At 38.1% G+C, this 15,728-nt stretch overlaps 1 protein-coding gene across 1 annotated transcript in view; it reads left to right on the top strand.

The window, feature by feature from the left end:
* The window catches only part of SLC10A2 (solute carrier family 10 member 2), a 52,115-nt gene extending 38,166 nt beyond the window's left edge, over positions 1–13,949 (top strand). Inside the window, exons 4-9 of the mRNA XM_054272316.1 lie at positions 5,758–6,155; positions 9,205–9,323; positions 10,452–10,540; positions 12,649–12,824; positions 13,396–13,553; positions 13,825–13,949. Of these exons, the coding sequence (XP_054128291.1) occupies positions 5,758–6,155; positions 9,205–9,323; positions 10,452–10,540; positions 12,649–12,824; positions 13,396–13,553; positions 13,825–13,949 (1,065 nt within the window). The remainder of the gene's footprint in view (positions 1–5,757; positions 6,156–9,204; positions 9,324–10,451; positions 10,541–12,648; positions 12,825–13,395; positions 13,554–13,824) is intronic.
* Positions 13,950–15,728: the final 1,779 nt, after the last annotated feature.

Genomic DNA, 15,728 nt, shown 5'->3' with positions numbered 1-15,728 from the left:
ACATCAGGAACATCAGGCGCAATTCACTTTGTTCAGCACAGCTATCCAGGCTGGGGCTCAGCAGTTTAAATATAGGTATGCAATGGTATTTTTAATGCCCCTAGGATATCCCCCCAGCCATGTCCCTGCAGGAAACACAATTCCCACAGCTCATGGCCCAACAACCAGCCCAGAGCAGATGACATGGATAACCCAGGGCTGCATTCCCTTTGTAGTTTTGATCTGGAGCACTAGAGCAATGTTGAAATAAATCCCCAAGCTGTTCCCATTTACCATGTGCCAGGTTGTTTAGCAGAGAAGTTTTAGGGTGTGCTAACTGGTTTTGTTTGATGGTTTATAACTAAGCCAAAAAGGCCACTGCATATTTGCAGATGTGATCCACTACCAAGGATGTATGAGTTTATGCCCATGGCTGATCTTTCAGACCATTTCAAAGCACATATTTTAGGGACACCTAAATCAGGGAGACTAAACCATGCTGAAGTAAAATATCCAGATTACACATAGGGAAATTTTCAAGTCCCCAGCACCAAATGCTTTGATCTACTAATCTGCTCCTGTCATGCTTATTCCTTGATAAGCCATGTCCCATCCACTAACAGGTGAATTAATTCATGACCATTCTTCACTTATTATCAATTGTATTCTACTGTAATTCTCTGCTTTCTCTCCTCCACTTTTATCTCTCAAAACAACAGAGAGAAACATTAGGTGATTTCATAATTATTATTTCAGTTAAAGAAAAAATATCAAATTAATTTATCAATTATCTAAATGAAAATTTTAAAAGGTGCAGCTTGGTTCTAGAGTTTGACAATGGTGGGACAGGCCTTTGGAACTGCAGGCAAAAACACTGGTTTCCTACTACTTGTCAGGAGTTAAATGTGATTAACGCAATAGGAAAGAAGAAACAGTGTAAGTGGTTTCCCCTTCAGATGAAAATTAACAGAGCCAATTTTGGTTCCAGGAAAATAAAATTTCTATAATAATTTTATTTTTCTTTAACCTTGTAGAGTTAAAATCAATCAGACCTCTGATCTAAAATTTAAGCATCTATATTTTTTGGCCATTCATACCAATTAAGCCATACTACAAATTAAAATTACAACTTTAAAAGGATGGGTACTGAAATATTTCTGTGGTTTTTTAACCCTCAAAGACCAAAGCCAGTCCTTTTTGAAGAACATGAAAACATGTTTTTATTAAGGGATTCCAATCCAATAGAATCATTCAAGAACTTACACTTTTATACCTGGTAGCATGACTAATTTCTTTGATTTGTTATGAAGTTATCTAACTTTCAGCTCTTTTAATCAATGTCAGAAGTCACTCTTACATTTTGGCAGTCAGAAGGCTACCTTATGCTTTTGGCAGTCTGTTGCTGTTTGTCTCACAGCAGCCAGTCCTTACTGAACATATGAAATGTGGATTTCCCCTCATACATCTATCAGAAAAGAGCAAAGTCTGAGGTCTTTGCATTCTCTTCCATGCATTTGTGTGGTAACTAAACTTTTGTTTTGTTCTGCTGAGAACTCTCACATTTGGCTACTTAAGAGGAGCACATTAAAACATGATTTGGATTGGGAAGTCTGAATTGTGTCAGAAAATGCAAAAGCACTACAGACTTCTCCTTGTACAATAATTAGAGTTCTGACAAATCATAGCAGAACCCCATCCCTCCAGCCAAACACTTATTCTATGCAGGAATCCAGCCATGATTGCAAGGTGATTCTCTCAGAATCAGCACACCAGCCAGATAAATTTGCCTGTAATCCAAGTATGTACGTACATCAGGGTTTTTTTTCCCAGCTGAATTCAATACCTATGCCCCCAATGTTTCTTTTGAAACTCAAATCAAGAGTTTAACAGGCAGACTCTAGATGTCTGCACCAGTCATGAAATGTAAAAATGTAAATGTAAAAATTCTGTAAGTTGGCTTTGCAGAAGACTTTGATAGGAAGCTATCCCAACCTAAATGTATTTTGATGTCATTACTTTCTCTCCTGCTATTACATGGAGATTTTATTTTCTTAATGCCTTCTATAAGCTTCCAGTACAGTAAAATTTTAACAAATGAAAAAAATCTTCCATCTATAGCTGGAAATATAGTTTAAAGTTTATAGTTTAAAGTTATAAACAAGGTCAGAAATACTAGGTACAGCTGCTATCTCTCTTTCAAACATGGTGGTTGTCCTGGTTTAGGGCAAATTTGGGACAAATAATTTATATATAATATTTTATATATATATATATATATATATATATATATATATATATAAAATATCCAGCATAAACAGAACAGTCAGCTGGGGATACAGATCATAAAGTCACCCTATGACAGTGGTAAAAAGCAGGTAATTGACTTTAGAATTGACTTTAGGTAATCAATTATCTGAAAGCAAAGATTCTTCTAACCAAGACATAAATATACTAAGAAGCATCTCAGAGTCTGAATTAAGCAGACAGGGAAGATTCATAAGTCTCATTAAGAGAAACATCACAGGAATAAGCACCAGACAGCCTTAGAAGACAAACAGTTAAATAGCCTCTCCCAGTGCAGGCTTCTGTATGCACTTACTGCTATTGTTGTTTTATAACTGCCTGAGTTAATGGATAAATCAATTACCCAATTGTCAGCACAGGAACAGATCCTTACAAGTTCTACCTACCTGGATTTGTTTGCTGAAGTGACACTAAACTCATTTGAATGAGCTGGGAGCCTCATCGCTGCAAAAATTCAAGAAGAAAAATCATAGTATTGCAGTTTGTGATGCAAATATACATTTAGCTTGGTATTTCTCTAGTGGAGCATTGATTTTTCTCCTTTTTGATGTATGCTGACAGTGTCTGGGTATGTTAATCATCACCAAAATGCCACCAAGTTCACTGCACTGCTCCTTCCTTCTGTAAATGTCAATGTGAAATGCTTAAAATCACCCTGGCTAATACGTGAACATGTCCAGGCAAAAGATGCCAGCTAGGTTCACAGAGCGGTACATAGTCCATCTTACCAGTTTAGCAGCATAACTTGAGTGGAAAACAGGCAGTGAAACAGAAGGCATACAGCTAAGTATCTCTGAAAACCATCTCTGAATTGCTGCTTTCCTGGAGGATGTCTCCCACTAGCCTGCATTTAATCCATGCAAATGGATTAAATCCCAGCAGCACATTTTAAAAAGCAAAACAGACTTAGAGGAATGTTTGAAATCCAGCACTCCTGAGAGACCCACCTGTCTACTCAGTAATACCCTACCCCCTGCAACATGCCAAGTTTTTAGCTGTGCTTGTAAATATTTCAATGTCTTGGATGAGGTTTTAGTTCCCTAACACAGGAGGACTGCTTGATACAGAAATTCCCTTCTGTGCTATATTGTGGCAATGTCAGCCTAATAATAAGTTGAATTCAGAAGGGCTCTCTTCTGTTTCCAGACAGCATTTTTGTGATCTAAATGCTAGCTGCTGAAATAATGACTCGCTATCATCCCTTTTAAAATAGAGAGGGTAAAACAAAGGCAAAGCTAGCAGTTAAATACAGGTTAATTTTGCACAACTTGCTGCTCCACAAGGCCACACTGGTGAGTAGCTGATGTGCTGTTTGTCCTGAGCTAAACACAAAACCTGAGCATGAAAATCTCCCCCTACACACTGTTCATAGAAATCAAAGTCCAAAATGACAGCTGCAGAGGCTGGAGACCCAAACCAGGGACATTTCATCTGTGCTGTCTCTGGGGATACAGCATCAAGCACCCCTGCAGCACCCAGTCAAGGGGTCTGCAAGGAGGCAGAGGAGGTAAAAGCAAGCCCCTGCATGAGGCTCTGCTGAGAAACAGCCACTCTAAGCCTCACCTCCTCTCCCAAACTACTCACTCTGGGTTTCCACAGCATACCAGACATTTACAGGACTAGGAAAGCTGCCCCTAGATGTAAGGTTTGCTGGAGATTTCAAGACGCTTGTAAAAAATTTTAGTTTCAACAAGAAACAAGTTCAAGCGCAAATCAAAACTCTGATAGAGGTTTTATAGAAAATATTAATACAGCATTATTAATATGGCTTTAAAAACCTTACTAGCCCTTTAAAATATTTGGATTGAAAAGTAAAATCTCCTAAAACATTCCGTTTGAAAGCTACCATAAAAAGGAGAATAAGTTTTTCTGCCAAACTCAGATCTTGTGGCTTTCTTTTCCTTTCATCTGCTCCTTATTACCTTACTTGTTGTTCTGTTAGACATATCCTAGTCACACAGATGTGGCACTAATCACAGGGTAGGAGTTGCCAGCTGCCTGGGAGGATAAAGCTACTCTGACATTATCCCATCAGGCACCCAGCAGTGACTTAGGAGATACAGCCATTTAGCTGACCCCTCTGTAAAGAAGCAGGTGCCATCTGAGCATGCTGGGAAATCCTTTCTAAGGCAGTCAGCTCCCCCTACAAAATTCAAGGTTTAAAGTTTTTTAAAAAAGCAAGTCGTATCATTCGTATCATTTCACACACTGATGTTCAGAACAAAGTGCTGAGATTTCCAGTGAGAGTCTTGCTTGCTGAAGATAATTATGGCTTAGCATGTTACTCTAGTGAAAAATATTTCTGTGTTGAAAAATCAGGATTTTTGGGGGCATCAATTGCACTTTACATATCAGACTCCATTTTAGTCTAAGATCTACACTTGAAGATACTTCTGCCACAAATCTTGAGCACAGGTAAAGAAAATTATTAAGATTCTTCCTCTGAAAACCATCCAAATTTACAGATTTTCATGGAAGCCTAAGGGGTAAATCTTTAAAAGCTTTTCAAAATTTGAGACTGCTTTTGAGCCATGGGGATGACAGAGCACAAGCCATACCAAAGCCAGGCACAATAAACCTGTGTCCTAACTTTTGTGCTGTACCTGGTAAGAAAAGGTGGCCTGCACTGTCATCCCTGGCATGGATGCTGAGCGTGTCGTGGCAGGGAAGGGGTTGTGCTCAGCTTGCTGGGTGCCATGGCTCCAGAGTCGTGTGCCAGCCTCACTGCCCTGCTCTCTGTTCCCCATGCTTGACTCAGAGAATAGATCTCCTTCCCCCTCTGCCCTTACCACCCCACTCTGCTCCTCTCACTGTCCACTACTTCCATTTCAAGCTGGATCAAAGTGTGACTGCACCCGCTGCACCTGGCAGAAGGTGTCAGGAGGACACTGAATCTCCATGCTGCCAGAAACAAAGATTCCAGGTCATTCAAATGAGCCTGTGGGTTGTGCTGAATGTTGCATCCATTAGCAAGAGCTGCAGATTCAAATCATACCTCAGGACTTCTGCTCAGGGTTTCTTGTGTCTCGGTTACTCACCACACAGACCCCTGTACTGCCAGCAACACTGTATGCATGAGCAGGTCTCCCAAAGACACGCAAGAAACTCAAAGAATGAAGTCTAAACTTTCTCTTCCTCTTGTGATTCTCATTTTATGGTCTTAGCAGCACTACAAGCCTCCTTTACATCTTTAAACATTAACACAGCTATTCTCTTCATGTGGGATCCCTCATTACCATATGAATAAATGATTAATGGTCACTGTACCAAAGAAGTGCAACTTTTATAACTATATGAATCAGCACTGAGCCAAACCCTTCAAGAGTAGTAAGAGTTTTCTGGCATTTATTGCACTTTATTGCTTCCTGGATCGTTTAAAAGAAGTCACTGACAAACAACTGTAGGCTTGAAAGTTTACTGCGGATACAGTGAGCAGTTCTGTACTTCAAAATGCAGACAAACTTTCTTTCCCAGCAATTTACTGCTGGTCCTTTGGCAGAAAACTCCACGGCTTGTCCAGCAAATGCTACTATTTGTGATGGCACCTCTTGTGTATTGACAGAAGATAATTTTAATCAAACTTTGAGCGTAGTTTTAAGTACTGTTCTAACAATCATGCTGGCTTTGGTGATGTTCTCCATGGGCTGCAATGTGGAAATCAAGAATTTCTTGGGCCACATAAAAAGACCCTGGGGTATATTTGTGGGTTTCCTTTGCCAGTTTGGAATTATGCCTCTCACAGCCTTCTTGCTCTCTTTGGCCTTCAACATCCTTCCTATTCAAGCTGTCGTGGTGATGATCATGGGATGCTGTCCGGGGGGCACAGCCTCGAATGTCATCGCCTACTGGGTGGACGGAGACATGGACCTAAGGTAAGAGCAGCTGTTCTCAAAGTGCTTCATGTGGCTCTTTACATTGCAAATTTTACATTGAAAAGGACTGTCTGATCTGTCTGATGTTTTTCTTAGCTTCCTGGCACATGCATGGTGTTTTCTCCTTGTAAAGATGGTTAGTTACTGTAATTGCAGTAAATATAAGCAGAATAGCAAATATCCTTGGTTCATTGGGCATTCATGAGAAGATATCACAAGAGAATTGTGTACATTCGAAACTATCTTTATTGTTAAACTTCAGATCCTGGAACAAATATCATCTATGAAGATAACTAAAATAATATGTATTATGAAAACTTTGCCCAAGTTAAAATTACTTTTCTTTCTCCCAAGATCTTGAGTAGTGAAAATATTAAAAAAACCATAGGATTTTGGGACCAGAATCCTCTGTACAAAATAGCAGCTATGAAACTTTTCTTGGAAAAGAGCTCCTGTGGAAAAATATTTTCCCTCCTTTTCTGTTCTGTACAATAAAAAGACAGGTATTTATTTTCTCAATGAATACTAGTTCTAATGAATACTTGTGATAATTCTTTCTGCTCCTGGAACCTTATGCAAAGTCTTCAAACTGAGGGAATATTTTACAGGCTATTTTACACTACTTAAGGCAGCCCTGCATATTGAGAGCAATAAAAACCCTCCTTTGTGGCAGTGTAATGGTCTCAATGACAAAGTGCTATCAGCTCAGAAGCAGATGTGTAAGGCACCTGACATGGCCTAGGACATCAAATACACAGGAGAAGTGAACCCTACTCTTAATGCAAATTCCATGGGGGGTTCATCAACTCTAAGAGCCTCTAAAAACAAGTTGTCTTTTTATTTTTATGCCCTGATTACTTTGGTCTAAAATAAAGAGGATCATTTCTCTCTTTCCCACAGAGCAAAATAAATTACAGCATTCTTCCAATTTATCATATGCCAGTCTTAACTAGAAACAGAAAAAAATAGTAGAAGTATGAAAGATGTGGAGCTAGAGTAAAAAGTCTAATAATTTTAATATTTGTAGCTTTAGTACAATATTTTTTCCATCCTTTGAAAATATTGAACTTTTCTGTCACATGCAGGTATTATTGTAGAAAACAGCTTTCAAATTATAAATGAGGTTAGCTCTGCTAATCCTTGACTTCCTCATTGTAGGTGAAAAATCTATGATATTAACAACTGTAAGACTCTTAGTTTCAACTAATACAGGTCTAAGAAATCACAGATGAGAAGATATTGAGTAGAAGGCTGAAATTTTGTTCTAATCTCTCCCTGAAAGAATAAACTGAGCTAAACTATGCTTGGTCAGCTCTGTATGTTCAGAGTTGCTCCAATGAAATCAGTGTTAAAAACCCAGATTTATAATGCTATAAACATGAACAGGATTTCTATCCCACGGTGATGACAAAGGGTGAAGTTAATTGAAAATGCCTTTAAAAGGTTATTCTTCAGGTAAAGACCTCTACCTTAGGTCAAAGGCTTTTGGTCAGTACCTTTGCAACAGAGATGCAGGGACCACAGGATACAGGAGGTACAGCAGATTGTCAAGGCAGGCATCTTCTCTTCTCAACAGAAGAATAACATTAGAAGTTGTACGGATGGTTTCTGGAGCCACCACAGTATTATAGAAACCTGCCCATCATATCAGACATTGTTTTGGTTTTAAGTTTAATATTTTATGATTCTACATTACAAACCATGTCTATACTTCTGCTTCAAAACCTCTGTGCAAATGGACCACAAGTTGGAGAAGGAATTAGTTTTATAATTAGCATTATGATCATAGTCAGGTGAAGTATTTCATATCTTTCTTAGTAAATCAAATCCAGCTGATATCCTCTAATGCTTCCCCATAGAGATATCTTTTGATATTTCACAAAAACAACTGCTTCTGTGGAAACCGGGACGGGGGTTAGAGGATGGCCAGGTTTTGGAGAAGGAGGTACATTCAGGGACAGTATAAAGATATAGGAAATACAGAGGTAGGAAACATGAGGGACTTTTTTTTCCATTTGGGACTTCATCAAACCTTAATTATAGCCTGTAACTCTTTTTCTCAGTAGGAGACTTCTATAGGAACTCTTTTACCAGAGGCTCCTGCAAATTCCTATTCAATGACTCTAAGGCAGAGAGTGACTAGAACCAAAATGAATGCAGATATTCCTGTGGTTTCTGCATACATTTTTCTAGATTTTTCTGGATCTGCTCAGCTTGTGGCCAGGATCAGTAGTCTCTTTTCTGAGGACAAGTAACAATAAAGAGAAATCTGAAGTGAGGCTCAGAAGAAAGCTTCCAAAATCTCTTAACTAGAACCTTCTCTCACTATTTTTATACCAGAAAAATGAGATTTGCATGCATAATTTTATCTACTGCATTCCAATTCCAACTCCTTAAAACAAGGCGTTTCCTCCTTATTTTAGATGTCTTGCCTTTTCCTATTTCTTCACTCCTGTAGCAGAATGCATCTTTTTGTACAACAGAAAACAGAAATATCTTTGCGAAATGCAGGAACAATCCTTATGCTAAGCCTCACTGAGCAATTCTCAGCACCTACTTTTTGGCCTAGAGCAAAACAAGGCAGAAAAGGGAATTTTATTTTATCACATATCATAGGCAATTAAATGGATTTCTGTGCTATTGACTTCAGAGTGAAATTTTAACACCCTAGAACTGCTGTTATAATTAAAAGCTCCATTTGATGTCCATCTCTGCCCCTGTTTCCTGCTTACTGTCCTCTCTGAAACCAGCCAGAAAGGCAGCATGGAACATATTTGCCAACAGACCTTTCGGCTGGCCACCTGTCTGACTGCCTCCTTTGCACCAAAATTTATGGTTCTGTGGCTGCAGAACACCTTGATTTTTCATGTTCTTTTCTTTTCAGCAGAAGCCATTCCTTTCATTTAGCTTTTCTCTAACCTGATAAATTGTCTGTAGCCAGCAACATTTCTTGCACAACCTTTCACAAGGTGTGAAATGGTAATAAGAAAATGAGAAAGACTATGGGCTAGCATGAGATGAACTGTCACTGTAACCAATTTCTTTGCAGCATCAGCATGACAACTTGCTCCACGCTGCTTGCAATGGGAATGATGCCACTTTGTCTCTTTATTTACACCAAAATGTGGACTGATGCTGATGCAATTGTACTCCCCTATAACAGCATTGGTGAGTCCAGTGGAACGGCACCTTCTCTTCTGTCTATCCTCCATTCAGGGCAACCTATACCATCATCCTGCAGTCAGGAAGAAATCACCTCAGATTTTTAAAAATATTTCTCTTTCTACCTTTTAATAACCTCCATGGGCATTAGGCCCATGAAGAATTACTTCACATCATCCACAGCTCTGCCAAAGAAAGACTTGAAGCCGTTATAAATATTGTACAGATAATTATGACAAGATTGTGCTTGTTTTTCTTTCCAAATGGCTTTGAGATCTACATGGTAGTGGGATAAGAATATAGAATAATTCAGATAGGAATAGCTGCTTCTTCTGGATGAAAGTGTTTATAACAGCTTTAGGACACAATCCTGCAAAGAGCTAAATGCTGAGGCCATAATCTGACAAAATACTTAGGCACACGTGGATAATTAAGCAAGTGATTAAAGCTGCTGAGTCTCTTTGAAAAGCTGCAATCTACACTGCCAGGAGTGGCTTCATTTGACTTCCTGTCAAAAATCTCATTCAGCTACAAAGAGAAAATAGTTAAAGTATTTAGAAATACATGCTCCAGTGCTTTGCAGAGCTGTGGCCCTAGTGCTTATCAAGTGCAGTTCCATGTTGTGCTAATCTTAAAAGCCAGCAGAATCACTTTCACATTCTTCAACTTCACTTCCCATTGTCCTTGGGGAAAAACAAAAAAACAATACGTTGCTTGTGGTTTCAAAATAAATACTGGAGGGGGAAGGCCAAAACAAAAGAAGCTCTAAACTGGTTGCTGATACGGTACAGTAGCAAAACACCTGCAGACAAAATGAACATTTAATATAGCTACTCACATCACAGGATAGTGATGATTAGCACACTCAGATTTCTGTCTGCCTTTCTGATGCAGGTGAATGAGCATGTAGCTCAGCAGAATGGCAATTACTTCAACAGGCTGCCAAAGATAATAGAGTCTATAGAAAAGCAAATAGGCAGGTGTGGGTAGAGTGTGCATGAGTGCTCCAGGGTGTGCACACAGAAACATCCCCTGAAAGGCTGCTCCAGGCCCACAGTCACTCATCATGGTGCCCGTCCTGCGGTGAGCTCTTGCACCATGCAGGGTCTTGACTTCTCTTTTCTTTTTTTACAGGACTTTCTCTGGTAGCTCTTGTAGTTCCTGTTTCAGTGGGAATATTTGTCAACCACAAGTGGCCTAGTAAAGCAAAAATCATACTTAAGGTAGGATATATAAGGTTGAAGTATAAGCAATTATCGACAAATTATGGAATCAGTGGGACCACTGAAGCAGTACATTGCTATTCATAGTATTAGTACTTGACTTCAAAAGACCTGGAAAGTTTTCAGCAGAAAACAAATGAGGTGCTGTGGAAATGTATTGCTTTTCCCCTGCACAAACATGCATGAGTTGCATGCATTATTAGTAACCATCATTATCTAAAGAACCTACTTTTGTCTTTGGCTGCAACTATGTTAGTAATTGAGTTCAGTATATAATGTAAACTGAAATTGGAAGGAAAATCATTCAGGTGAACAGAAAGCAGTTTTTTCTCTGCAAAACAATAAAAAATAAAATAGTTCTGGATCAAAATACCTTTCTCCTTTTAAGAGAGTTTCCTAATTTTTTTGTGATCCAATTTTTGAGTGTGAAGTCAATTTTTATTAAAAAATAAAAAACATAAAATATTCCAACTCTTATATAAACCTTAAAATACTATTGACAAAATACAGGATGCCATCTTTGCAAGATTGTTTCAGTTACATCAAAAATACAGGAATTTTAGCAAAAAACTGTTCTCATCAAAATAATAATAATAATAATTCAGCCACATCTAGGGTGACAGCAAATTAATTATTCTGTACATTTGGTTTAGGTTTAAAGAGATTTTCATATGTACTGAGAATTCTTGGCCTTTGCTAATCATTCTTATTTAACAAATATATTATCTAAATTTTCTTAAAGAAAACTACTCTGGTCGCATGTTTTTCTACCTATGTTTGTTATCACTTCTTTGCTATTGGCTCAGACAGCATAGAGCACAAGTAAGGTCTTTTTAAGTCAATCCATTTTCATGAAACTGCTAGCTTATCACATTGCATTTTGAAATGCATTCACATCTTACTATTTCTATTTAATCAGTTGAGGGGAAAGCATGGGCTTGTACTCACATGTGAAGAAACTCTACTCGATCTCTCAGCAAAGCCTCATTTCATTCCTTCTTACTGAGTGGGTGAGCAGCCCACAGCCTTGAGAGTTTTCATTGTGTAGGACAATGAAGCACCAAGTGAAGATTGAGCCATAGCTGTCAGATTAAGGTCTATATAGTGAGAAATTCAGACAAGAGAACAAAGACAGTGTGTCAGGTGAAAGAAGAGCTTGTCATGGCCAGACCATGTTTCTTCTTCCAAAGTGCGTGTGGTTAATAGCTCAGCCAAACAAAAGCACTTGTTCACTCGGTGATCTTAAAAATGTTTCAGCCAAAGACTGATAGGACCACTTCAATGGCAATACATGTTTTAGCTGAGAAATACATCCTCGTAAGCTTAGACTAAGAAGCGTGTCTCTGAGATCCCTGGCAACATAGGCTATAATGACAGACCTTCCACTTGGGTATTGAAAAGAGAGTGAGCTATAACTTTTTTAGGCAAGCAGTGGTAAAGGTCTCAGTACATTTAGTCACAAGAAATAAGATCAACTACAGTGCTCAGGTCTATGTAAAAGGGCTATACAAGCTCATAACCAGTTTTCAAGCATGAATTTTTAGCCTCATTAAAGATTTACCCCTGCACTTGGCAAATAATTTCCTAGCACTAGCTCACTAGCAATCTAGTGTCTAATTAGCACACACTGTACTAAGCCTCAGAGTGATTCACCAAGGTGGGGAGGAAAATGCAGTATTCTACTTACTAGGCTGTCAGTTTCTCAACAGCTCTGGGGAATTTTTTCTAATGTGTGCACCAATCCTCACTCATATCAAACCTGTGAAATTACTTTTAATCTCCAGCCCTAAGTACAATTATAGTCAAGGCTTCAAAAGGCTAGTTTTACAGATATCTGCTATAGAAACATATTACAGCTGTGTCTTGATCTAGAGCTGTAGTCACACCTTGAAGTACATCATACATCTCCTGTTTGTTAAAATGGCAACTATCTCATCTCTCTGACTGCTTTGAATTGCTGTAAACACTAGGTTTTGTGTTTAACATGACATTTCAGTGACTCACGTTTGACACCATGCTTTTTGCCATTGAATTTCCTTGAGGTGTCATTTGTACAGTACTGTGTGATTCTGTGATCCTGACTGAATCCCTCTTCTTTTGCTTCACAGGTAGGTTCCATTGTGGGAGCAGTGCTCATCGTGCTCACTGCTGTGGTTGGGGGAATACTCTACAAAGGCTCCTGGGTTATCACACCAAAATTATGGATCATTGGCACCATATTTCCAGCAGCTGGATATACTTTAGGATTCTTTCTGGCTCGCCTAGCTGGTCTGTCATGGAACAGGTAATGCACAGCCTTTATTCAACTGCGTAGAAAGATTTTATTCAGCGAATTATCAATGTTGAGAATGCTCTCTAAACATTATTTAGGTTACAGAGTCACTTATTCACTAAGTCTCCTTTTTTGCGATACTAAGTGCAGACAAAGCTTTTCTCGTGCACATTCATTTACAGATTCTGACAACAACATTTCCTCCAACCCTTCATATGTTTTCCCTTTGCGCACCAATGTCTTGCACTTCAAGCAGATGAAAGAGACCTGACTTGTAAGTGGTTTGGAACTGCAGTAAAACCTCTCATGTAAATGCAGCAGTCTACAATTTAGACCACCATTGCAAGAGAGAGAGACAGTGAGCGCCACATATGTGCCTTGAAGGTGGTTCACCATCTTCTACAGCTGCTGAACCACCAATAATTGGTGGTACCGGCCATAGGTGGAGTGTTTTACTGACTATGTCAGCTGAAGGAAACAATTTTCTTAGTTATCCTTTACATTTTTTGCTTATCCAGATTAGTAAAAAGCATTGGACCCACTGGATGCTATTTCCCAACTGTCTTTGTATTATTCCCTTTAGGTGTCGTACAGTGTCTCTGGAAACAGGCATGCAAAACACCCAGCTATGTTCCACCATAGTACAGCTCTCATTCACTCCTGAACAACTTGAACTGATGTTTACTTTCCCACTCATCTACAGCATTTTCCAGCTGTTGTTTGCAGCACTAATTTTAGGAGGTAAAGTATATTAATTTTATATTATAGCACTATAACTATCATTATTATTACCAGTTTAACTTTTCATGTATATTGAGAAAACAAGAAGAGATAAAAATAATCAAATGGATTTCAAAATCAAATCATAGCTTTAAAAAGACTTTCTGAAAGTTTTGAAATATTTTAGCAATATAAAGAAAGAAATTTTGCATGGATATATGTTACTACAGCATCTTTTTCAGGTAATTTTTATAATTCTTTTATTTAATACTGTCCATATATTGATCCTCAGGTTACCGTCTTTACAGAAGACGCCACATCAAAACAAAGACAGATGTTGAGAAAACACCACAAAAAGAGGATTCAAAATCAGAAGCTAAAATAAATGGAGGATTTGTATCAGATGAGATTAAATAGACAATTATGTCTGCTTCCACCAGCTGTGAAAATAAAGAATATATGGTTTGTTTAAAACTTTTTTTTTCACATGCTGTTTTTTCACGGTAATATTAAACAAAATAAGGAGTTCTGAGGACATTGTACAGCAAGACTTTAAAATTATTTACTTAAGAAAGATCTATTTTGATTTTTAAGCTGGTTTTTGCCACAATCATAGAATGTGGTTTTCAGGATAATTTCCCAAATTATGGATTATTTTACATTTTATTATTATGGGTTATTTAACAAAAAGAAGAATAAAGGTGGGCTATTGCTAAAAAGAAGCAGATATCTGCAATACCAACTCCAGCCCATGATCCTGCAAATCCATCTGCTAGTCTCAGCCCCACATAAAACAAAAAGAAATCTTGTGAAAGTGTCTGAGCAGGAACAAGAGTTGATATGGAAGATCTGGTAAGGCTGAATATGAATCAAGCATGAAATTGGACCAAGCCAATAAAAGAAATAAAAGTTTCATTTAGGTCAGTCTGGGCAGACTAAAGCACTGTATTAATTGCTTGAAGCATTAATTTATTCTAAAGCTATAATTTTAGCAAGTGCAAGGCACCTTATGACTCCATTATTTTTCCCAAAGTAATAGATAGTAATAGGATGTAGCAGTCTTACATCTTCACTCTGGGTCTTTCAGGTGCTGGAAACAGGAACAGAGAGGCAAAGGTGAGGCCTTAACCTTGAGCAATTTTAGTGACAGCAGTGACAGCTGCATACAAAGGAGCAAGCAGAGGTTCTGGAAGTGTAAGAAATTATCAGCTTCTGCACTGAAAGGAAGGCATTTGAAAATGGAACAAAAAATATCCCTGATTAATCCAGGATTGCTTCCACCAATCTTAACATGAGACAGCAGTGCTTGGAAAGAGTTATATATTTTTTTTTATTTTATGAGCTAAATAAATTTGAACTGGCCAGATGTCTATGACATGTAGACATTGGTATAGTTGACAATTTTAAGATTTTATTTATATCAACGGCAAATAGAAATAGTTGGATGTACACATATATATTGTTTGTTTCTGAAAATTCAAGAGTTTGTGTGGAAATCTCTCCTAATTTTGTGGAGAAAATAAGTACAATTCTAGGAGAAGCAGTGCAGTAAACTCCTTTCAGCTGAAATTTTTTAAGGAAATACTCAGTAACATTGGTCCTGTAGCTGTTATGTAAAGAAAATATCCAGAGAACTTTAGGTTAATGAATGAGAAGAGATTGGCTGACCAAAAAATTCAAAAGTGAATGAATATCAGCACATGGAAACAATATACCTTTCTGTCATATTCAAATGGACCTTCCAAAATATGGTGAATTTATGTGGCAGGTTTTTCACAAACACAACTGAAATTGTGGAATTTAAGTTCGCAACATGCAGCTTTCCACTGCTGCAGAAACATGCCCAGTACTAAACAAAGAATAAATAATTGTTGTCCCATATGTTAGGGAAAGGGTCTCAAAATGTTCCTAAGTTCTGTGAGGTTTGAAGCTGCTTTACTTTTGGCAGGGAGATCAGAATGATCATAACTTCCAAGGAGGAGTTCAACACTGAGTAGGTGTTAGTACACAACAAGGTGTTCTGTGTTTTATAGAACAAAGATTAAACAAAACAATCTCCATAACAAAGACTGTTATGGAGAAATCGTAAATTGTGAAATAACACATTCATCAAGAAAAGGATAAGCTGTTATTTGTAACATCTGTACTAAAATGGTTATTGTCTTGCTCCTGCATCTGTCAAAAAATGGGCAGTGG

Source organism: Melozone crissalis, unplaced genomic scaffold (assembly GCF_028551555.1).
Source record: "Melozone crissalis strain CALT ecotype California unplaced genomic scaffold, PUWL_Pcris_2 ptg000013l_1, whole genome shotgun sequence".
In the NCBI taxonomy this organism is placed as follows: domain Eukaryota; kingdom Metazoa; phylum Chordata; class Aves; order Passeriformes; family Passerellidae; genus Melozone; species Melozone crissalis.
This window is presented reverse-complemented; position numbering and strand designations above follow the sequence as displayed.